General features: G+C 43.4%; 1 protein-coding gene and 1 pseudogene across 3 annotated transcripts in view; both read right to left on the bottom strand.

The window, feature by feature from the left end:
- Positions 1 to 26064, bottom strand: part of LOC126270956 (follistatin-related protein 5-like) — a 556933-nt gene that overhangs the window by 44528 nt on the left and 486341 nt on the right. For 2 of the 3 annotated variants that reach the window (XM_049974113.1, XM_049974112.1), the window contains 3 exons: positions 12591 to 12712; positions 8343 to 8483; positions 7729 to 7944 (listed from right to left, as the gene is read on the bottom strand). In XM_049974113.1, coding sequence (XP_049830070.1) covers positions 7729 to 7944; positions 8343 to 8483; positions 12591 to 12712 — 479 coding nt within the window. The remainder of the gene's footprint in view (positions 1 to 7728; positions 7945 to 8342; positions 8484 to 12590; positions 12713 to 26064) is intronic. The other variant, XM_049974114.1, reaches the window with a different exon arrangement.
- Positions 2080 to 2196, bottom strand: LOC126289299 (5S ribosomal RNA; annotated as a pseudogene).

Below are 26064 nucleotides of genomic sequence, written 5' to 3'. Positions count from 1 at the left end.
TGAGTACATAATTGCAGTAAGCTCCATTATTTCGTTCTCTGCGTCATTTGCTAGTGTTTGTGTGTATTCACAAGTAATACGTATGGCAGAAAGAAACACTAGCAATGTGTCGTGTTACAGAGCTACAGGGGGATTGTGGAGACTGAAACAAGAAAGAAATGCAAAAGAACTGAAGGCGCGCCTCGGTTTCTTACGTATTTCGATATCTTTCCGGAAGACTACGCAGTTGCTCCTTTCGCAAATACAAAGAAAATTAGATTACTTTAAAACAATCGGTATTTCATTCGGATGTTATAAATCTCTAATAAACGGGGAGGAAGGCTTTACTTTCGGAAGGGTACTAATATTACTCACTGGCAGATATAAAACAAAATATCTGATTATTCACTTTAGTTTTACACTGTTCTTTGATTTCGTCACAGTTACCACATGGATGCTAGAGTGTGATTTACATGAACTACTGTTTTGTGACATTTAGATCCAAACTGTCGTACATGTCGGAGGATGCGCAATCTACATTATATTTGATAGTTGGTCGAGCACCCAGATGACGATGTGGTGTTCCCCAATGTAAATTTCGAGCATCAAACAGTAGCTAACACGTACCTTCTTGTTACTGTTAACGTCACAGCGTCAAAATCGCACAAACGTGCACCGGAAAATTCTGGCGATGTAGGGACCAAACGCAATATCGTGTCCAGCCGTAGTAAAACGGTGCTAATCATGTGACAGGGACCGTACAGTCGAGGGCAGTGCTAAAGACGTGGTTGATACGGATCGCGAATGAAGGCAATCGACCTCGACTACAGACGTAGATGTCTAAGCAATCGAGGAACTAATTCGCAGCGATGACGCACTTCCTGACGATGTGGATGTTCAGAAAGTGGTTCTAGAATGGTTTCGTGCAGATATCTATCGTCGAATAACTGGATCATTGACAGTACGATTCGATCGTTCTTTACAGTGATCTGTTGACTATGTACGAAAATAGTGTAGTGTATCTGTGTTAATTTGTGGTATAGTGCAGCGTTCAATAAAAGTTACTTGGCTACACACTATTGTGTAACATACTTTTTGAAGTCCCCTCGTACTAACTGGGACCAACTTGATTACTTTACATAATCTCTACATGTCTTTCTCCAATCTCATACTTCATTTGGCAACTGTTTCCTTGTAGTGTGACGTCGAGCGACCTCGTATGGACATTCTGTTCCATACTGGTACTTCCTACGTTTTTCAACCTTCAGTTTCGGAGGCATTCAAAAGTCACTGCAGGGTCTTCGATAACCTATCCGATAGAAAACTAGGTTATTAGATCCAAAGAATTCGATGACAGTACTGTCAAGTGATACACAATGCCGAAGCGTTGCTAAAATAGTTGAAACCAATCTCTGCCAGTTCCAAAATTTCATAACTGGACATCTGTACTATAACTTCACAATGTCGATGGCCGTTGGTTAGGCAACATCAGAAATCAGCATTCTCTGTAGAAGCAATGTGGTCTGCCTCATATGCGGAAGAAAAATTTTTCCTGCTATTACTTCAATGCATAAGGAAGAGCATCGCACCTATATCTGCTCCTCAAACGGCATTCTTTCTCGACCAGTAATACCTATATCTACCCATTTACCAATATTCATCTAAGACACTTTATGAGGGATGCCGGAGGTATAATCAACAGATAAAGGATGGGAAAGGGAGATGAAGGGAGATGATGGAAAACTAGTATTTTCTTTGCTTTCTGGTATTTTCTTTGATTTATCGTCTTAAGTCTAGTCCCACTGTGCTCTTCCTAACATTACCTATTGCAGGTTCCACGTATACTCACCAACCATTCTCTCAGGATTACGTTATGACATTGATTAAAAATAATAAGAAAGAACCCCGTCTTCAGGCCACGAGTGGCCTACAGGGACCATCCGACGGCCGTGTCATCCTCAGTGGAGGATGTGGATAGGAGGGGCGTGGGGTCACATACCGCTCTCCCGGTCGTTAGGATGGGATTCTTGACCGAAGCCGCTACTATTCGGTCGAGTAGCTCCTCAATTAGTATCACGAGGCTGAGTGCACCTGGAAAAACGGCAACAGCGCATGGCGACCAGATGGTCACCCATCCAAGTGCCAGCCATGCCCAACAGCGCTTAACTTCGGTGACCTCACGGGAACCAGTGTGTCCACTGCGGCAAGGCCGTTGCCCCGATTAAAAATAATAACGTAATGTATTCTCAATGTGCGAAAAATAAGTCGTATTACAGCAAACATATGTTAATGTAACCTAGACCAAACTTAGGAGTGAAACTCAGTACTTAAGGCAAAAGTACTTCTATGTGTTTCCTTACGAGACATAATTTTACTGCCTATGGCTGTGACGCGTAAATTCAATGCTATGTTTTGCAGGTATGAATCTGTAGAGGCCTTTACTCTCCTTCGAAGTCTGTTAATAATTCACCCACATCCGACGAAACATTCTATTTTTGGTAGCAAATTCGGAGCTGCATGCTGTAGCTACTGAAGCTAAAGTGTGCGGAGACCATAGTAGGCTACACTTGACACACATTACTTCGTTTCCAGAGAGGTGATTCTACAAGTAGTGAGCGTGATATATGCATGTGAGGCTACTGAGTCTTGGATAGTGACGTTAAATGAGTAACAGGTTAATTGTCACCTTATTCTACACTGTGCATCACAATTAGAAGGACACTTTTTCGAAATTATATAATTTCCTTCAGTCGCAATACAGAAGTTTCAAATTCGGCTAAAAGGTGCCTACAGCCTTTCACTGTAAAGGCCCCCTCGGGCTCGGCGACGCGTCAAACGGCAAGGTATCCACACACGCGAAGAAAAGGGTCAGAACTCAGAAGTTTTTAAGTAAAGTGTAAGATGGATAAACTAAGTCACATTGGCACCAAATTTCACAGCAATTCCGCCCAATGTCACAGTGGACGTGTCACACAATGGGAAGGTTTTCATACTCCCTCATACCCACATTGGGTTCAAATGGCTCTGAGGACTATGGGACTTAACTTCTGAGGACATCAGTCCCCTAGAACTTAGAACTACTTAAATCTAACCAACCTAAGAACATCACACACATCCATGCCCGAGACAGGATTCCAACTTGCGACAGTAGCGGTCGCGCAGTTCCAGACTGTAGCGCCTAGAACCGCTCGACCACCCCGGCCGGCTACCCACATTTCACCCCTTCCTTTCACGTCTCTGTGATAAGAAGTCAGAACAGCAACACCCAGCGTTTAAATGAAGCGTTTTCTTATCACTGGCCGAGGGAAATATTTCAGACACACATTCGTACAGGTTCGAGATGAAAGGAAAGAAATCGCATAAACAGCTTCGATGAAACCATTGTTTCCTCGGATCGTTGATTACAGCACATTTTGCAGTCGAAACCAACAGTCTGCTTCGCGATCAGCAACTGGACTACATTCCTGTCAACGTTAGACCTTGCTGAAACCCCACAGATTGTTAAACTCTTCTCCACGACATCGTGGGCTGGAACTCTATTCAGCATTATCTGACCCCTTCGGAGTGTAGCGCGACCACAATGATTGTTCTGATATAAAGGGTGAAATGCTAAGTCTTATTGAAAACCATTTGAAAAAATCTGAGTGTGATCCGAAGCAGCAAAGAGTATTTATGATTTTTCAGGCCTGCTGTTTCGCGCTTTCCACTTTCCAGCGGCGTGCCACATGCTGCAGTGGTGGTGGCGGTGAGGGGGAGGGGGGGTTTGGAGTGTGGTGGGGAAGGTGGGGTCCTCCCTGCCTCCATTTCTGCAATTCCCTCGGTGCCAGCCGTACACCTTTGTTGAGCACATTCAAAAGTCTTTTACAAAGACTTCTACTCTCATTCACTTGAATGACGCGTTATGGCTGCTCTGACGCCTGCTTGCGGGCATGCATAATCTAAGGGTTGCGTGCTCAGTCGCTAGAGTAGCAGCCGAACGCTTCTCAATGACTGTCGAAGTATCTGTAAAAGCACACTATTAAAGTGGTCAACAATGGTGTGCGGCTAACACCGAGTGCGTTGTCGAAGTGGTGTTGGAGGTGGGGCGGGGAGGGGGGGGGGCGTTTAGGATTAGGGGAGCGAGGACTTGGGGGAAGTTTTGCTGTTTCTTTCATGCATGTTTGCAACTACGAAACGTATGGGAATCACCTCCCCTTTACGCCACCTACTGATGCCTTCTCGCACAAGAAAACTGCGTTATTTCAGTGCTAGATGTCGCTGTTCTGATCTCCATCGCGGAAGCGTCAAAAGAACAGATAGAAAGTGGGTAAGATGGGGTGTGACACCGTTACGCGGAGGCGTTGAACAGAGTTGTGGTGAAATCTGGTGCCAGTATGACAGTCTTAACTCAAATCACAACTTACGTGAACTTCTGAGCTGTGGCGCTTATTTTATTTTATTTTATTTTATTTTTTTTTTGGCATATGTCGACAGCTCGCTGTTTGAAGCGTCGTCGCGCTCGAGGGTGACATCACAGGGCACCGTACTCTTGCTCCATTACCGAGGAAGGGTGTTCGTACCCTTGTTCCAGATTACAGACTTTGTGCTTTGCAATGACAACAATTTAAAAAAAAAGTCACCCTTCAATTGTTTTGCACGATGTCTGACCACAGCTACAGTAATGTCTTTAACTTTTTGACTCGCAATATGTCTTTGATAAACATACGATACTTCTACTTAGCTGGCAACTACTATTCGTTATTTTTACACGTGAAATAAAGCACGTTATTAAGATCGTACCTGAATTTTATTCAGTATATTCTCTTTTATCCTATGCTAGATCACTTAATTTTTAATTCTGGCGACCTTTCTTCTTATCCCAAAACCTGTTCTCTGTGTGCTATCGGTTTCTCAGTTCCTGCCTCCATTTTACACATATTTCTGGACGAACATTTACTGCTCTTAGTGACGAAAGAATGTGATGTTCTGAAGAGTATTATGTACTAATCTCTGTAGTGAACAACGTTGTTGTCAGTTTCTAGTTATTCAACATCTTCCTAAGAAATCTTGCCTGCTTGGTATTAATAGCTTCCATTCTAGAGTATGAAAATCCTTGATGTTATCCAGTTGTACGTCCTGACTATATAAGCATATAAGATTGGTCTCCTCTTTCCCATTGCAGTAGTAATGCACTATAAATGTTGTCAGTGTTCCTTGTTATGTCTGAGTCTGAATACAACAGCGTCTTTGGTAGGACGACCATTTTCCACAGACTCTATTGGTCCATTAGTTTTAAATTCCTGAGTTGTCACTTTCTGAAAATTTTCAATCATGCTACGGAACACGGCACAGTTCCGTTATGTTGGAGTATTAGGGTCGCCCCGTTTTCTAAAAACTGTTGCATAAATGTGAAAAATTTATTGACTCTTTGTATAGGTGTGAGACACATGCCAATGCTATATTCACCTGGATCTATCTATTGCTACCTGACTGGATATCTGAGTGCGTTACCTCGCCACTTCCGCGATACTGGGAGATGTGCTTATTCCAGATCACAGTCACTTCACTGATCAACGATGGGGTTGGTCAGCCGGCCAGCCTGGATATGGTTTTTAGATGGTTTCCCACACCCAAGTAGGTAAATACTGGGCTGGTGGCGACGACGCGCCTCATACGCAAACTACGCCAACACTCAGAAAAACTTTCCCACAGTTAAACACGAGATTACTCTACACGCACCTAGAGGGGGTACTTCAATTCCGTCCGCTGGGAGTAGCGGCATAACACTGCGAACCCCGTAAGAGAAACGTGAAAGGAAAGAACAATAAGAACTACTATTTGTTATTCCTACCTGCAAAGTGCAATATGTTAGTAAGAGCAGATCTCAAGTTCTTTTGTAAACTTGCTTTAATTAATTATTTTTTATTAAATGTTCTACATGAAACTTGGGGAATTATAGAATAATGGCTACCCATTTTACCATATCCTATATCTATCCCTTCTTGACATTACACTAAAATGCAGTAGCTTCACTCTATCTGTCATTATGGTTTTTCTATTTAGTCCTCCCTCTTGAGCTTTTTCCTTTTACTTTCCTCCTGCTAAATCTGTTACTGAGCAGGTATTCTTAGGCTGTTCTTCCTTCATCCTACTATCTTCTACAGTATTTGTTTACTTTCAGCACACCTTTTCAGTACCTCTTCACATTCATCTCTTCCTGTCCATCACGCACCCTTTACGCACACCGTCAGACACACGTGTGCGCAAGCGTGCGCTCACACACACACACACACACACACACACACACACACTTACACACACACACACACACACACACTATACGCCTCTAATAAAATGAACTACACTGGCCATTACAATTGCTACACCCGAAGATGACGTGCTACAGACGCGAAATTTAACCGACAGGAATAAGATGTTGTGATATACAAATGATTAGCTTTTCACAGCATTCACACAAGGTTGAAGCCGGTGGCGGCACCTACAACGTGCCCACATGAGGAAAGTTTCCAACCGATTTCTCATACACAAACAGCAGTTGACCGGCGTTGCCTGGTGAAACGTTGTTGTGATGGCTCGTGTAAGGAGGAGAAATGCGTACCATCACGTTTCCGACTTTGATAAAGGTCGGATTGTAGCCCATCGCGACTGCGGTTTATCGTATCGCGACATTGCTGATCACGTTGGCCGAGATCCAATAACTGTTAGCAGAATATGGAATCGTATTACTTGCAGTGGAGATGACAGGCACCTTATTCGCATGGCTATAACGGATCGTGCAGCCACGTCTCGATCCCTGAGTCAACAGATGGGGACATTTGCAAGGCAACAACCATCTGCACGAACAGTTCGACGACGTTTGCAGCAGCATGGACTATCAGCTCGGAGACCATGGCTGCGGTTACCCTTGACGCTGCATAACAGACAGAAGCGACTGCGATGGTGTACTCAACGACGGGTGCACGAATGGCAAAACGTCATTTTTTCGGATGAATCCAGGATCTGTTTACAACATCATGATGGTCGCATCCGTGTTTGCCGACACCGTGGTGAACGCACATTGGAAACGGGTATTCGTCATCGCCATACTGGCGTATCACCCGGCTTTGAACAGTGGACGTTACATTTCAGATGTGTTATGACCCGTTGCTCTACCCTTCATATGATCCCTGCGAAACCCTACATTTCAGCAGAGTAATGCGCGACCGCATGTTGCAGGTCCTGTACAGGCCTTTCTGGATACAGAAAATTTTCGACTGCTGCCCTGGCCAGTACATTCGCCAGATTTCTCACCAATTGAAAAAGTCTGGTGAATGGTGGCCGAGAAACTGGCTCGTCACAATACGCCAGTCACTACTCTAGATTAACTGTGGTATCGTGTTGAAGCTGCATGGGCAGCTGTACCTGTACGCGTCATCCAAAATCTGTTTGACTCAATGACCAGGCGTATCAAGGCCGTTATTACGGCCAGAGGTGGTTGTTCTGGGTACTGATTTCTCAGGATCTATGCACCCAAAATGCGTGAAAATGTAATCACTTGTCAGTTCTAGTGCAATATATTTGTCCAATGAATACCCGTTTATCATCTGCATTTCTTCTTTGTGTAGCAATTTTAATGGCCAGTGGTGTAATAAACAGTACACAAGGTAAATGTAAACAGTTTTAGCGGTAAGAGCATCAGACAACAGAAAAGGAATGTCTCTCGCAAGAAGCCTGTGACCGTGGCCGTGTAGAGAGCGCTGAGGTACAGACCTGCAGCGGCGGCACGAAGAGCCCCTGGACGAGGTCGAACTGGCCGTCGATGGGCTCGGGGTGCACGGTGTGGTGTTTGCGCTTCTGCGAGGCGTCGCGGATCACCTGGATGGTCTTGACGCCGCTGTCGTGCTCAGCGCGCCAGTTGAGCACCCACACCTGGTCCAGGTGCGGCACGTAGTGCAGCTCCACGGGGAACTTGTCCGTCACGACCACCTGCAGCCCAGCAGCTCGTCGTTACCCACCCACACCACTGAGCACAAACTGTTACGGTTTCATCCCGAATGCAGCAACAATCACAAGACTGGTGAAGAAACCATTGTGTGAAAAGCCTTTCCAGAATAAGAACTAGGCGGAACGTTTGTTGAATATCCAAAATGCAAACTTCTGCTACCAAGATCACCGCCAAGTCATGCATGGTCAGTAAAAAGGTGTCGCATTGAGGGCTGAATTGTGTAGCAAGACTGACATCATTATCTTTCAAAGTAGCAAGTTAATTGTGCCGAGGTGGTAATTGAAACTCGTTGAATGTGGCCAGTACGATTCCTTTGTGCATTCGATATAAGATCTGAGAGTACTAGAGGGGAAGAAGCGCGGGAGCAAGGCTTACTCACGTCGACGACGACCATCTGTATCTTGCTGATGACGAGGACGCGGTCGTTGCGGGGCTGCGCGACGTACACGTAGCGGTTGGCCACGTTGATGGCCTGCCCCCAGCTGCAGTTGGCGCCCTTGTCGCCGCACACGTACTGCTGCTGGCACGGCACACACACACAAACACACTCGTCTCGCCACCGGAAACTACCGCGCACACCACCACGTCTGTGTTAAATACTTAACTGTAGCATGTAAATAGCATATATTATTAACCTATTCGTTTCCTCTTTGCTTACAACAGAGCAAATGTTGCACATAAATTTATTTATGTTCGTACTACACATAATATATTAACATGAAATTTGAATTATATTCGTGCAACTCACAAGGGGAGCCCATGACATTTTGATCGCGAATTTACTATAAACTTCGTACACTCGTAGTACTCCATGAGGACAATAAAATGTGTAAGCAGTAGCCCGTAGTTCTCAACCGTTACTGAGAAAAACGCAAGATAATTTCGGTCGTCAAATATGTTTCTGTGCGTGGCTGTTTTAACCATGAAGCGGCTGCAGCTGATTGGTGCCGTCATGGTAGCTCAGATGCCGGCACAGTGGCTCAGCTTGTTCGGTCAGAGGGTTAGCAGCCCTCTGTAACAAAAAAACTGAGTTAATCGATCAACAACGAACTTAAACGGATATCTTACGACGTCTGCCCCGAGCAAATGCAACGAACAGAAGCGAAAAAAAAAGCGTGTTCGGTCACAGCGTTAGCTTCCCTTTCTAATAAAAAACACTGAGCGAAAGGATGAACGAACAAACTGTACCGGTGTCATCGGACGTCCGCCCTGAACAAATTCAGCCAACAATATAGAACAATTTTTTTAAGTGGTTGGCGACCAAGCCGCTGGATTGAGCTCCGTTCGTCAGTTTTTTTTAGTTTCCAACACGGTCATTTTCTTTACTATTTATATTACAATTGATATAATGGGAAAATACGTGTAATCGGATGAACTTTTATTAAATTTACAATGTTATTTGGCAGTCTAATAATTTTTATCTTCACAAATAATATAATATTCATAACTATCGACTATTAAACGACCAAACACATAAAGTCATCCAGCGGCTTGAACGCCAAACACTTAAAAAAATTGTTCTATATTGCTCACTGAATTTGTTCAAGGTGGACGTCCGATGACATCCGTTCAGTTTGTTCGATGATCCCTTCGCTCAGTTCTTTTATTATAAAAGGTGGCTAACGCTGTGACCCTACACCCTGAGCTACCGTGCCGGCACCACTCAGCTGCAGCCGCTTTATGGTTAAAATGGCCACGCAGCGACATACATTCGACGACGGAAATTATCTTGTGATTTTCTCAGTAGCGCTTGAGAAGTACGAGCTACTGCTTACACATTTTGCTGTCCTCGTGGAGTACTACGAGTGTAGGAAGTTTGAAGCAAATCCGGATTCCAAACGTCGTGGCCTCCCCTTGTCAGTATATTATCTTTACGAAAAGTAGAAAAGTGTGGACAAAGGAGATATCTCGAGAGGAAGGAATACGGAATGTTAGTTTGTTATATTTGTTTCCGCGGTGGAAAACGCGAAATTAAGGATGACATCTTGTCTTTTGTAGAGATCTTTTACGCCCTCAGTAGGACCAACTTCAGTAACTATAACAATACTGCTAATAAAAATGAACGTCTGTAGCGAGCATTAAATTAGTTATTTTCTACTTACTGAAAATAAACACTCCAGCTAGTAATTATGTTGTTGACTTATTTACACAGTCGGTTTCGATTTAACTTCCGAGTCATTACAATTTTTATTAAGTACTAACCAGAACACCACAGTCACATAGCAAAATGTACAATTTTCGATGGCAATGCACATTTTCAAGTGGATAATGGCCTGTGCTAAAGTCGAAATCATTTGTATGAATAAAACTACAGCATAACTGCGAACTCCTCATCTCATTGTAGCACTTGAACACAACATCCTCAATTATTTGTTGATTATATTCTTCCTTCCTCTACAAGTCATATGTTTCAGTCTCTGCCTTCTCCTGCAGTTTTATCCTCTACAATTCCCTCTAGTAGTATAAAAATTATCCCTTGTCGTCTTAAACCACTTTCTATCATCTTGACCCTTCTTTCTGTCGATGCTTAGCAAATATTCCTTTCCTCAGCAATTCTGTGGAGAACCTTCTCATTTTTCATCCTTTTAGCACACACAACTTTGAGAAGCTTTCAGCAGCAGCACGTCTCAAACTGTTTCATTCTCTTCTTTTCCCGTTTTCCCAGGGTCCATGAGTCGCTTCTTCCTTAAAATCGGTATTTTATAGCTGAAGGCTTCTTTTAAAGAGTTATGCCCTCTTTGTTTGTTTCTTATATCCTCCATGCTTTTTCTTCATGTGCTAATAGCTTCAAACGTAGCAGAATTGCTTTAGTTCGTGTAGTGTTTGGTCCAAATATTTTATGTTAAATTTGTCGCTAACTTAATTTCTGACCATCCTCATTACTTTCGTCTATTTTCGGTTTTCTCTTAATACACATTTTGTTCGCGTTAGACTGTTCATTCCATTCAGCAGGTCACATGATTCTTACTCACTTTCACTACCAACGTCATTAGTGAATATTGATATCCTTTCATTTTAAATTTTTATCCCATCCCTAAAGTACGACATAAAGACTGAACACTCTGGGCAAATGACTATATCATTGCCTTATAGCTTTTAGAATCCTGGTACTTCGTTGTAGGTACCGGATTGAAATTGAAACAAGAGAAATATTTCAAGACAAGAATTGCCCTGCTACATACTCCTCAATTATCACTCCTCTTGAACACTACCCGATTTCCTCAGTTCGCTGAGAAGCACATTGATCCCTGAAATGCCCACTCACATTCACTTTGGTTAAGAACATGTCTGTTGATCAAACTGATTTTAGGCTCTATGCAATCAAGTATCTACTTTTCTCATGCAATGTGCAGTGATATTGTATATTGAAAGTAGTGTGCGTTCATAGAGTCCCGATGCCATTTCAGGAAATAATAACTTCTCAATGTGTTTTTCCTTTGTAATGCGTTGCAAACCTGACTTGGAGTGCATCAAAATGGCGACAAACCAGGATAAGTTGCAATGTGTCATCTGGTATGCAAAATCCAAATCTGCGAAAACGGTACTGCGGAATTATCGACAACAGTGTGGGAGCGCACCATCGCCAGAAACAAGCATAATGCGATGGTTCAAAAATCTTAATGAGATAGGCAGTGTCTGAGACTTTCCACGAAGTGGACGTCCCTCGTTGTTTCAAGCACATGCTGACAGAGTGCAACTTGCATTTCAACGCAGCTCACAGAAGTCAGTTCATCGTGCACAACGCGAATTGCAGGAAGCAAGATCGGCCGTCCGTGAAGTGTTACAGAGGCGTTTACGCTTTTTTGCGAACAAAGTGCAAACGGTTCAAGTACGGCAACCAACCGATCGTCCTTTGCATTATGTGCTCGTGTGAACCGGACTGACCTCCATAGATACTGACAATGACTACCTGAAGAAGTTCTTGTATTCAGACGAAACAGAGTTCCATATTTCCAGACAATTGAGTCGCCAAATTAGGATCTGGGCTCCGATAGCCCACACTGCACACATGGGCAAATCTTTGACAGCTTAATGTTTGGTGTGGTCTAGTACAAGACAACGTGATAGGTCTATTTTTCTTCGGAGAAAAAATCATAATGGAAAACATTTTTCTGGATATACTTGAACAGTTACTGCTACCACGGATGTAGGAGATGCAACCGTCTATCATCTTTCAGCACGAAGGTGCATACCCACACTGGAGTTAGAACGTGCTGGATGATCCAGTGACAGTTTCTGTGAAGTGGGTGGGAGCTGATGGTCTCATCATATGATACCCTGCTCTCTCCCAATGTCGTGCAATTACACTTCTTTTTTGTGGGCTGCTCTTTGCGCAATCATCAATAAAGCAATCAGAGCTGTTGACGCTGTAATGCTCACCTGTACATGGGCACAACTGGAATAGCGCGTTGATATTGTATGAGGGACGAGTAGGGGCACTCATAGATATTCTGGCGTAACAGAAAAAGAAATCTTTGAAAACTGCTAAACGTTTTACAACAATTCGCTGTGCTCTATCTCTAATGGTTCCCAAGATAAGATTTGCTGGAATGATATCTGAACTTTATGGGCAAGCTGTAGTGTGTTCTCTAAAGCGTATGGCGTTGGTGCTGAGTGGCGGCAGTACCTGCGTTCCTGGTATGATGTCGGTGGCCTGTATCTGGTGGTAGAGGCGGCACGCCGTCGGCTCGTACACGGACACGCCCCAGTCGTGGAATGAGAAGAAGCGCCTCTCCTCGTTGGGTGCCGCTGCAACACAGCACTGAAAGCTCCTTAGACGATCAGGTGATGCGTAATACACTACAGCTCAAAGAGACTGCACTACAGCCAAAGGAATCTGAGCGTGATTAGGCGCTTACGAAAGTATGAAAATAGCACGTGACATTTAAATAAGTTGCTGCAAACCGACAGCAGGCTAGCGTTGTGAGGTAAGCTGAATTGGGAAAAAATACACAAGAAAATTAAAAAAAAAAAGAAAGCTGAACGTCCCTACACACACACTGCAAATAAACAATATAAACTGCCGGAAAGAAATGAACCTGGAAAGACGACGTCGATTGTAATTCGATGATTTCATATGCGATTTGGGGGACTGTAGATGTACTGATAACAGTTGCAACGTCGTCCGCCAAACATCCTACTGATTTAGCTGGCAGGGCACGAACTGCGTGTACCCTTTGATAGGGAATGTTCACAGTTACAAGGCCAGTATGGTGCAAGCGCGTTAAGAAAGCAGGCATACACGCCATGGAGATGCACTCATGTTTCCCATAGCCAAATGGAGCGAACTTGAAAGGGGTCAAACTGTGGCCTCCCGAGTGGCGAGATAGTCCTTTAGGAGAATTTCAACACAAGTTAGACGTACTGGGTGAGTTGTGCAAACATGCTGGCATCATGGTCAGGTGAACATTTTCCCACCCGTAGGCGAGTTTCTGGACACCCACGCAGCACAGTCGCTCACCAGAACCGTGGTATTGTAAAGGCAGCAGTGCAGATGGTACAGCTACCACAGTACAGATAAGATGGCTTGTGAAGCCAGATGTGTCAATACGAACTGTTGTGAAACGATTATTAGCTGCGGTACCACAGGTACGCATATCTCTAGCCAGTATTCCACTCACACCAGAGCACTGACATGCATGGATCGATGGCGCCGCCAGGCAATCGCTTGGAAGACGGAATGACGCGCCATGGTCTTCAGCGATGAAAGCAGACATGGGTGTTGCAGCATGGGTCGTTTCCTGGTACCTCAGAACCGCTCGTGCTACTCATGTAACCATTTCCTGTACTCCATATCCACTGTTGCAACAATAAATCGTGAGTGACTTTGAAACATCTAAAAGGTTACTCTATTTTTTCCGACAGTGTATCTCATGGGATACTGACACGGGGCAATAAATGAATAACAGCAGCCCTGCTCACAGAATAGGGAGATATGTTGTTGTTGTTGTGGTCTTCAGTCCTGAGACTGGTTTGATGCAGCTCTCCATGCTACTGCAACCTACATCCATCTGAATCTGCTTAGTGTATTCATCTCTTGGTCTCCCTCTACGATTTTTACCCTCCATGCTGCCCTTCAATACTAAATTGCTGATCCCTCGAAGCCTCAGAACATGTCCTACCAACCGATCCCTTCTTCTAGTCAAGTTGTGCCACAAACTTCTCCCCAATCCTATTGAACACCTCCTCAATAGTTATGTGATCTACCCATCTAATATTCAGCATTCTTCTGTAGCACCACATTTCGAAAGCTTTTATTCTCTTCTTGTCCAAACTATTTATCATTCATGTTTCACTTACATACATGGCTACACTCCATACAAATACTTTCAGAAGCGACTTCCTGACACTTAAATCTATACTCGATGTTAATAAATTTCTCTTCATCAGAAACGCTTTCCTTGCCATTGCCAGTCTACATTTTATATCCTCTCTACTTCGACCATCATCAGTTATTTTGCTCCCCATATAGCAAAACTCATGTACTACTTTAAGTGTCTCACTTCCTAATCTAACTCCCTCAGCATCACCCGACTTAATTCGACTACATTCCATTATCCTCGTTTTGCTTTTGTTGATGTTCATCTTATATCCTCCTTTCAAGACACTGTCCATTCCGTTCAACTGCTCTTCCAAGTCCATTGCTGTCTCTGACAGAATTACAATGTCATCGGCGAACCTCAAAGTTTTTATTTCCTCTCCATGGATTTTAATTCCTACTCCGATTTTTTTCTTTTGTTTCCTTCACTGCTTGCTCAATATACAGATTGAATAACATCGGGGAGAGGCTACAACCCTGTCTCACTCCCTTCCCAACTACTGCCTCCCTTTGATGTCCCTCGGCTCTTATAACTGCCATCTGGTTTCTGTACAAATTGTAAATAGGTTTTGGCGCCATGTATTTTACCCCTGCCACCTTCAGAATTTGAAAGAGAGTATTCCAGTCAACATTGTCAAATCTTTCTTAAAGTCTACAAATGCTAGAAACGTAGGTTTGCCTTTCCTTAATCTAGCTTCTAAGACAAGTCGTAGGGTCAGTATTGCCTCACGTGTTGCAATATTTCTACGGAATCCAATCTGATCTTCCCCGAGGTCTGCTTCCACTAGTTTTTCCATTCGTCTGTAAAGAATTCGCGTTAGTATTTTGCAGGCGTGACTTATTAAACTGATAGTTCGGTAATTTTCACATCTGTCAACACCTGCTTTCTTTGGGATTGGAATTATTATATTCTTCTTGAAGTCTGAGGCTATTTCGCATGATAAAGTTCATAACCTATCTACTTCGTCTCACTTGTTGAAACTGTAATGTTCACTTGCTCGACACAGCAAATCAATCAGATCATGAGGGCTGGAGCATATCATTTCGTGGAGTAAAATGAATTTCATTGAGGGCCTATCTTGTGTCAGGCAGACGTATGAGAGTTCCTCAAAAGAATAACTTAGCGTATTAGCACGAAGTCTGCTGGGTACCGCCGTTGATGCTGGAGGTCCGAGAAAGGTAAACAGCCTAGTCGATCTGCTTCGGACAACAACACTATATTGAGTGAAAGATCCACGTAAGACGAACAATGAGGGTACGGCGACCGCAACAACAATTGTGGACAACTCTGGTCTCAGGGCGTTAGCTGGTACCATCAGGGAGCGTCGCTAGAAGCTGGTCTACGAGCGAAGGATGCCCTCGTTTGGATTCCTGCCCACATCACCTTGCAGCCCGCTTATAGCAGAGCAGAGTAACCGGCAACTTGAGAGATCAATGGGACAGAGTTGTGTTTACTCATGAGAACAGTTTCTGCCTTAGCACCAGTGCCGGTCATTGGCGAGTGCCGCGTTTGCAGAGAGAACGGCGTTTACTGGAATCTATCAGGCACAGGCGAACTATACCGACTGGGAGTGTGTGGATGGGCGCAGCCGATTACGTCCGTGTCCTGTGTTGGCAACACGGTGACCAGTCGACGCCTGGGTGAAGAACAGTGCACACATCCCATGCCACCTAAACTACTTTGTCAAGATGATCGTCCGCTTCCGACAACCAAAGAGCCTATACGGTCACCAATCCTGTTCCTCATAAGGTAGTTGTGGCTCGTGATGTTTTCGCTCTTAATTGGTTAGTCACGTGTTCCATGGATCATTTGAACGTTACTTTTATCGAAATGAGGAGGACGGGTCGGTTTACAGAATATACATACATGATTAGTTATACATTAATGAACACTTTATTATTTTTAGTCCTACGAATGCTACTACACTTTTTTTACTGGCTACCAGTTTTTAAGTAAAAATTCGTCAGTGGAGTTGTCTACGAAAAGTGGTTATGAATTAGATATGAAACTTGTTCTGTTACCCGTCAGACATTTTATGTTATTGGGGAAATGATCAAAAGTTTTTGTTGCTGCATACTGAACTCTTCTCTGAGTCAATGACAGCTTCAACAATCTTTGTCTACATCTAAATCGATATTCCGCAACTCACCTTATTGCGCATGGCGGAGGGTACCCCATACCACAACTAGTCAGTTCCTTTCTGATCCACTAGCAAACAGAATGTTGGAAAAACGATTGTCTATGTGTTTCTTTATGAGCCCCAATTCCTCGTGTCTTATTTCGTGGTCTTTACGCGCAATGTATGTTGGAAGCAAGAGTCTCGTTCTGCAGTCAGCCTCAAATGCCCGTTCTCTATATTTTATCAGTAGTGTTCCTCGAAAAGAACATTGCCTTCCCTCCATGGATTCTCTTTTGACTTCCCGAAGCATCTCTGCATCATGTGCGTGCTGTTCGAACCTGCAGTAACAAATCTAGCTGACCACCTCTGAATTGCTCCGATGTCTTCCTTGAATCCATCTTGGTACTGATCCCAAACACTGGAACAGTACTCAAGAATAGGTCAAACTATATGCGGTCTCCTTTGCAGATGAACCACACTTTCCTAGAAATCACTCAATAAACCGAAGTCTACCATTCGTCTTTCCTACTACAGTCCTCACATGCGCGTTCTATTTCTTATCGCTTTTAAACAACCTGACTGTGTCAAGCAGGGCAATACTAATGCTGTATCTGAACATTACTGGTTTGTTTTCCCTTTTCATCCATATTAACTTACATTTTTCTACAATTAGAACCAACTGCCATTCATCACACTAATTAGAAACTTTGTCCAAGTTACCTTGTGCCCTTCTGCAGTCACTCAACTTCAACACCTTACCGTACAACACAGCTCCTTCAGCAAAAAATCGCAGATTGCTGCCTACCATGTTCGCCAAATCATTTACATTATATGATCAAAAGTATGCTGACATCCCCCAAAACATACGTTTTTCATATTAGGTGCATCGTGCTGCAACCTACTGCCAGGTACTCCACATCAGCGAACTCAGTAGTCATTAGACATCATGAGAGAGCAGAACGGGTCGCTCCGCGGAACTCACGGACTCCGAACGTGTTCAGGTCATTGGGTGTCACTTGTGTCATACGTCTGTACGCGAAATTTTCACACTCCTAAAGATCCTTAGGTTCACTATTTCCAATGTGATAGTGAAGTGGAAATGTTAAGGGACACGTACAGCACAAAAGCGAACTGGCCGACCTCTACTGTTGACTCACACAGATCGCCGACAGACGAAGAAGGTCGTATTGTGTAATAGGCCATCCAGACCATCGCTCAGGAATTCCCGACAGTTAGGCGGGAAGTGAGAAAACTTGGATTTCATGGCCAAGCGGCTGCTCGTAGGCTTACACCACGCCAGTAAATGCCAAACGACGCTTCGCTTCTTGGTGTAAGGAGCATAAGCATTGGATGATTGAACAGCGGGAAAACGTTGTGTGGAGTGACGAATCACGGTACACAATGCGGCGATCCCATGTCAGGGCATGGATATGTTGTGATGTGGCCGTGTTTTGCATGGAGGCCGGCCGGAGTGGCCTAGCGGTTCTAGGCATTGCAGTCTGGAAACGCGCGACCGCTACGGTCGCAGGTTCCAATCCTGCCTTGGGCATGGATGTGTGTGATGTCCTTAGGTTACTTAGGTTTAGGTAATTCTAAGTTCTAGGGGACTGATGACCTCACCAGTTAAGCCCCATAGTGCTCAGAGCCATGTGAACCACTTTTTTCCATGGATGGAGCTTTCACTCCTTGTTTTTTTTGAGTGGTACTACCACAGCAAAGGCCTACATTGATGCTTACCACTGTTGAAGAGCATTTCGGCGATGGCGAATGGATCTTTCAACACGATCGAGCACCTGTTCATAATGCAAGAACTGTGGCGGGCTGGTTACCCGACAATAACATCCTTCTAATGGACTGACCCGCACAGAGTCCTGACCTGAATCCTCAAGAACACCTTTGGGATGATTTGGAACGCCGACGACGTGCCAGGCCTTACCGACCGACGATACCCCTCCTCAGTGCAGCACTCCGTGAAGAATGGGCTACCATTCCCCAATAAATATTCCAGCTTCTGACTGAACGAATTCCTGCGAGAGTGGAAGCTGTCATCAAGGCTAAGGGTGGGCCAACGCCATATTGAATTCCAGCATTACCTATCGAGGGTGCCATGAGTTTGTAAGTCATTTTCAGCCAGATGCCCGGATACTTCTGATCACATGGTATATTAATATAAGGCATAAAATCAGTCCTATGACTCTTTCCTAGTTCACTCCTGACGATACCTTTGTCTCCGGGTGAAGACTCGTCATCGAGGATATACTAAATTCTATAGTTTAAGAAATCTTTGACCCAATCACATATCTGTGGACTTATCCCATATTCTCGTACCTTCGTTAACAACCTGCAATGAGGCACCGTGTCAAAAGCCTTACGGAAATCTATAAACATGGCATCTGTCTGTTGCCGCTCACCCATAGTAAGCAGTATATCATGTGAGAAAATGTGAAGTTGAGCTTCACAGCAGCGATGTTTTCTAAAACCATGCTGATTCTTGGACATAAGCTCCTCTGTTTCAAGAAAATTTATTGTATTTATACCATGTTCGAGGATTTTGCAGCAACCCGATGTTTTGGATATTGGTCTGTAATTTTGCGTGTCCACTCGTTTGCCCTTCTTATACACAGACGTCATCTGAGCTTTCTTTCCAGTTGCTCAGTGTTCCGCTGGTCGAGAGATTCGCGATAAATGTAACCTAAATTATGGGCCAGTTCTCTAGAATACTCTTTGAAAAACTGGTCTGGGATTTCATCCAGAAATTGTGATTTACGTGATTTAAAATCGTCAGCGGTATCTCTATGCCAGAAATGCCGATTACTTTGACGTTCCCACGGGAGTGTGCTCGATGGTCAAACGACAGTATGTCTGTACGATTTTCCTGTGTGAACGATCTCTTGAACTTGAAATTTAAAACCTCGGCATTTCTGATTGCTAATAAAGGTCAATTCTTCTCAGGTTTTGAGAGATTATTGATGGCGAACTTCAGTAGCGAATGTCCACTAACCAACTACCATTCCGCCTAGAAAGTCTGTTAATTCCCATCGCGCAGCCATATTGTTGTTGTTGTCTTCAGTCCTGAGACTGGTTTGATGCAGCTCTCCATGCTACTCTATCCTGTGCAAGCTGCTTCATCTCCCAGTACCTACTGCAACCTACATCCTTCTGAATCTGCTTAGTGTACTCATCTCTCGGTCTCCCTCTACGATTTTTACCCTCCACGCTGCCCTCCAATGCTAAATTTGTGATCCCTTGATGCCTCAAAACATGTCCTACCAACCGATCCCTTCTTCTAGTCAAGTTGTGCCACAAACTTCTCTTCTCCCCAATCCTATTCAATACCTCCTCATTAGTTACGTGCTCTATCCACCTTATCTTCAGTATTCTTCTGTAGCACCACATTTCGAAAGCTTCTATTCTCTTCTTGTCCAAACTAGTTATCGTCCATGTTTCACTTCCATACATGGCTACACTCCAAACAAATACTTTCAGAAACGACTTCCTGATACATAAATCTATATTCGATGTTAACAAATTTCTCTTCTTCAGAAACGCTTTCCTTGCCATTGCCAGTCTACATTTTATATCCTCTCTACTTCGACCATCATCAGTTATTTTACTTCCTAAATAGCAAAACTCCTTTACTACTTTAAGTGTCTCATTTCCTAGTCTAATTCCCTCAGCATCACCCGATTTAATTTGACTACATTCCATTATCCTCGTTTTGCTTTTGTTAATGTTCATCTTATATCCTCCTTTCAAGACACTGTCCATTCCGTTCAACTGCTCTTCCAAGTCCTTTGCCGTCTCTGACAGAATTACAATGTCATCGGCGAACCTCAAAGTTTTTACTTCGTCTCCATGAATTTTAATACCTACTCCAAATTTTTCTTTTGTTTCCTTTACTGCTTGCTCAATATACAGATTGAATAACATCGGGGAGAGGCTACAACCCTGTCTCACTCCTTTCCCAACCACTGCTTCCCTTTCATGCCCCTCGACTCGTATGACTGCCATCTGGTTTCTGTACAAATTATAAATAGCCTTTCGCTCCCTGTATTTTACCCCTACCACCTTTAGAATTTGAAAAAGAGTATTCCAGTCAACATTGTCAAAAGCTTTCTCTAAGTCTACAAATGCTAGAAACGTAGGTTTGCCTTTTCTTAATCTTTCTTCTAAGATAAGTCGTAAGGTCAGTATTGCCTCACGTGTTCCAACATTTCGACGGAACCCAAACTGATCCTCCCCGAGGTCTGCATCTACCAGTTTTTCCATTCGTCTGTAAAGAATTCGCGTTAGTATTTTGCAGCCGTGGCTTATTAAACTGATAGTTCGGTAATTTTCACATCTGTCAGCACCTGCTTTCTTTGGGATTGGAATTATTATATTCTTCTTGAAGTCTGAGGGTATTTCGCCTGTCTCATACATCTTGCTCACCAGCTGGTAGAGTTTTGTCAGGACTGGTTGTCCCAAGGCCGTCAGTAGTTCTAATGGAATGTTGTCTACTCCGGGGGCCTTGTTTCGACTCAGGTCTTTCAGTGCTCTGTCAAACTCTTCACGCAGTATCGTATCTCCCATTTCGTCTTCATCTACATCCTCTTCCATTTCCATAATATTGTCCTCAAGTACATCGCCCTTGTATAAACCTTCTATATACTCCTTCCACCTTTCTGCCTTCCCTTCTTTGCTTTGAACTGGGCTGCCATCTGAGCTCTTGATATTCATACACGTGGTTCTCCTTTCTCCAAAGGTCTCTTTAATTTTCCTGTAGGCAGTATCTATCTTACCCCTAGTGAGATAAGCTTCTACATCCTTACATTTGTCCTCTAGCCATCCCTGTTTAGCCATTTTGCACTTCCTGTCGATCTCATTTTTGAGACCTTTGTATTCCTTTTTGCCTGCTTCATTTACTGCATTTTTATATTTTCTCCTTTCATCAATTAAATTCAATATTTCTTCTGTTACCCAAGGATTTCTAGCAGCCCTCGTCTTTGTACCTACTTTATCCTCTGCTGCCTTCACTACTACATCCCTCAGAGCTACCCATTCTTCTTCTACTGTATTTCTTTCCCCTATTCCTGTCAATTGTTCCCTTATGCTCTCTCCGAAACTCTGTACAACCTCTGGTTCTTTCAGTTTATCCAGGTCCCATCTCCTTAATTTCCCACATTTTTGCAGTTTCTTCAGTTTTAATCTACAGGTCATAACCAATAGATTGTGTTCAGAGTCCACATCTGCCCCTGGAAATGTCTTACAACTTAAAACCTGGTTCCTAAATCTCTGTCTTACCATTATATAATCTATCTGATACCTTTTAGTATCTCCAGGGTTCTTCCACGCATACAACCTTCTTTCATGATTCTTAAACCAAGTGTTAGCTATGATTAAGAAATCATTTCACATGAATCAATTGTGTACAAATGAGAGCTTCGCCACTGCAGCGCCGTTTCATACCTTGTGTACGCGATACTAACGCCATCAGTATATGTGCATACCGCTGTCCCATGACTTGTGCCACCTCAGTGGAGTAAATATCGAGTGTCTCCCTCAAGAGCCGTCAGGCCCATTTAGCTTTGTGTTTCCGCAGGTATTTGGAAAGTCATTTTTGAAGTGTGTAGCTGCAGGCAGACCAACAAATACAGCTCATAAAGTCTTTCATGCGAAGTACACTGTCGACGGAAAGCTTCGGTTTGTCTCCCGCTGCAAACAAAATGATTTTTAAAGCGGAATTTTACTCGTTAATTCGATAGAGTGGTTCCAACTTAGTCTAGTGCAGTACACACTTCATCATTTGTGTCGACAGGGACGTAAAACACGAAGCACACTCAGTACAATAGCAGCGACTGAGCAGCGTACACTGATTGGCGGCAACAGTTAGGGCGGCCCAGGGTCAAATTGTCGAGTACTGATTGTTCTCCGTATTTTGCTGTCCCTTTTGATACAAATCGATAAAACGTAAATCGCACTAGACCAGATTAGAATCGCTCTACCGAATAAGCACGTAAAACTCCGTTTTTAAAAATCATTTTCTTTGTACAGGGAAATAAACCAACGTTTTCCATCTACACTGGGTGTCGCATGGAAGACTTGATGAGCTATATGTGTTTGGGTTGATTTCAGTTGCACATTGCAATAACGAGATTGCGAATACCTGGCAAAACACAAGAGAAAACTAGCCTGATGACTCTTAGGTGGGAAACCATACACATTTTTAAGTGTAGTTGCACAACTAGGACTTAAAATATGTGATTAATGTTAACAACAGTCATGTATCCAGATCCTATACATTGACTCATTTCGAGAAAAGAAACATTCAGATGATCTAGGGAACATGCACCTAACTAAGCAATGTATGCGAGGATATTAAATTATATGTGTGATTATTTTTTGATATGCTTAACTTTTCGATCACCCTTTACATTTATCACGATACATTGATTGAAAAGCAAATAGTTTTGGTTTTCGCACCATAGTCGTACCTGAACATCTGATGGATGAGTAAATTATACTTTCACCATGAGCTTTGAGTTTTACTGAAGCAATCGACACTGACGTATCAAGCGAGGAAGTGAACCGCTACAGCAACTAGGAGGTTACGCCACATTTGGAAACACTTCTGTTACGCCAGTAACACGGATCCGTATGCTTTGAGAAGGGACGCGATCTGAGCCCATTTCTGTAAAGTTTGCTGGGTAGCCGTGACCTATCGCTGATGTACGAAGAATCTAGGAGTGTCTGTCACTGCACAGTTATTTAATGAAAGTAACTTGAGAAATAAAGCAGTCAAAGCTGTTATCCGCCAATGTAACGCATGGAAAACATTTGATAGTATTCATGAAAAGCTTGCCAAAGCGCTACGCCAGCGATTCTCAGCTTTACAGAGACGCAGGTCAAATATTACCCACCATATTCTACAACCATTTTGCACCAAACTTAACATTACACTAGAAGAAAAACAGAAAACAATTATTTTTAAAATATCAAAATGTAAATAATATTCGGTAAGCGATCAAATAAATAATAGTCACTTGTTGGTATTTTATTGTAAAATTTAATGACTCAACCAGATGTTTGTTCTGCTTAACTCTAACCTTTATTTTTTATCTGTTCGGCGCCGGCCGCAGTGGACGAGCGGTTCTATGCGCTTCAGTCTGGAACCGCGCGACCGCTACCGTCGCAGGTTCAAATCCTGCTTCGGGCATGGATGTGTGTGGTGCCCTTAGGTTAGTTAGGTTTAAGTAGTTCTAAGTTCTAGGCGAATGATGACCTCAGATGTTAAGTCCCATAGTGCTCAGAGCCATTTGAACCATTTTCATCTGTTCGGCCTCGGTCAGTTCGCAACTGGTGCATTTTGCTCGAAGTTCATTTGGTTCTTACCTTTGTTTGACGTACCACACCCTAAAATTTACCTTCAAGCCGGTAATTTGGGTGTTTGGGATCGATAATCATGATACTTTTTCGATATTAGTGCGTGCTTCCAAACTTTCGCATATATGATCACAGTTCAGTTTAATTGAGACTCATTTTCTGTATGCTGTCGTCATGTGGTCCTAAAAATTGTACTCTGATGAGAACAGTCTGAAAATAGTTCTTCATTCACTAAAGTTCATGTTAGAAGCCAGGCATTTACTTCTCGATTCTCATTTGTAAGTAGGCTATTTAGGTTTTCTTATTGGTAACGCCACGTAGCGCTCTGTATGAAAATCACTGGCTGTGCTGTGTGCAGTCTGTGACTAGTTGGCATTGTTGTCGGCCGTTACAGTGTTGGGCAGCTGGATGTTAACAGCGCGTAGCGCAGTTGGAGGTGAGCCGCCAGCAGTGGTGGATGTGGGGAGAGAGATGGCGAAGTTGTGAGAGCGGATAATCTGGACAGAGACAGTAACTTTGTAAGACTGGATGTCATGAACTGCTATATATATTATGACTTTTGAACAATATTAAGGTAAATACATTGTTTATTCTCTATCAAAATCTTTCATTTGCTAACTATGCCTATCAGTAGTTAGTGCCTTCAGTAGTTTGAATCTTTTATTTAGCTGGCAGTAGTGGCGATCGCTGTATTGCAGTAGCTTGAGAAACGAAAATTTTTGTGAGGTAAGTGATTTGTGAAAGGAATAGTTTAATGTTAGTCAGGGCCATTCTTTTGTAGGGAATGTTGAAAGTCAGATTCCGTTGCGCTAAAAATATTGTGTGTCAGTTTAAGCATAGTCATGTACAATTTTTCTAAGGAGACGTATCATACCGTATCAGAAATACGCTGTAGTGCAAAAGTCATGGACGAAGGCAACTGTCCAGCATCATATGCCACTACCATTTAATATACAGTTAGCTCGATGAAACGTGGGCCATATTTGATAAGAACTGCTACAGTATCATACAAAAGTGAAGGAAATATGCAAAGAGAAGAGGAGAAATGACTCTTTTTTTTTTCAAAGACAATGACTACACTGAAGTTACCGCTATTCGTCATGGCACCTGTACATTACAGAATGAAGACATGGTTATCGATACGGTGTATGACCAAGACTGACGGCAGTGGATGCTCTTTAACGTGCTGCCATGGTGGCAACGAAAATTATAGGGAGGTCTTATGGCAGAGCGTTTCATTCCCCTACCAGTCCGTCCGTTTGACAACTGCTGGATGGTCGTCGGTGTACGTGAACGTGCTGGAATACGCCTCTCCAACGCAAGCCACACGAGCTCAATGCAGTTTAAGTCGTAGAACGGGCGGGAACTCCATTCGCTAAATATCTTGTCGTTACAAAAGCTCCTCCTCCTGCGCTGTTCAGAGCTGTCGAACAATGCCATCTCCAGAAATGAATTCAGGGCCGAGTGCACCCTGATAAGATGCACATGGGTACAGTGTCACAATAAAGTAGACTGGTGAGTCTGCCGTGTTCAAAGATCTGGAGGTGCAACAGTATGCCTCCACATGCCATAGCGACTGGACCACCAAGGCGACCATGTTCGGCTACGTACATTCATATGGTGAGAGGTGGGTACATGTAATGCATCCTGCAACATTGTCGGACATGATTTTTTAGTTATGGTGTGGTAAGGCATAATGTTTGTGGGGCACAGTGACCTACAGATATTTGTACACGGGACACCTACCGGTCAACGCAGTTGTGGCACTGTACTCATTCGCCAGGTGCATCTTCTCAGCGCTGCTTTCGTCCCTGACTTCATTTTATGAAATAACGCTAGTGGCGGACCTCCTAGAATGTGAAAATATTTGATGAATTAACAGGTCTGCCGCTCCCCCGGCTTGAATCGCATCAGCTATGTGTGGTGTGCGTTGGGGACAGGTACTGTAGCACGTCCACATGCACCAACGGGCTGGTGGAGGTCTGTCACAAAAACCGTTGAAACGGCCCTTTATAAAAATTACGAATTACTGTGCTGGTAAACCTCTTATGTTATTTGATTTACAAACAGCTCAGAAAATTCAACGTACTCATAGAGCTTTCTCTTTACTTATTCTGATCAATACTAAACTGACACACAATATTTTTAGCGCAACGTAATCTGACTTTCAAAAATCATTACAAAAGAGTAGCCCTGACTAACAATAACCTATACCTTTCATGAATCACCTACCTCACAAAAATCTTCGTTACTCGAACTACTGCAATACAGCGAGCGCCAATACTGCCAGTTAAATAAAA

The sequence above is a fragment of the Schistocerca gregaria genome, chromosome 1, assembly GCF_023897955.1.
Source record: "Schistocerca gregaria isolate iqSchGreg1 chromosome 1, iqSchGreg1.2, whole genome shotgun sequence".
NCBI lineage: Eukaryota > Metazoa > Arthropoda > Insecta > Orthoptera > Acrididae > Schistocerca > Schistocerca gregaria.
This window is presented reverse-complemented; position numbering and strand designations above follow the sequence as displayed.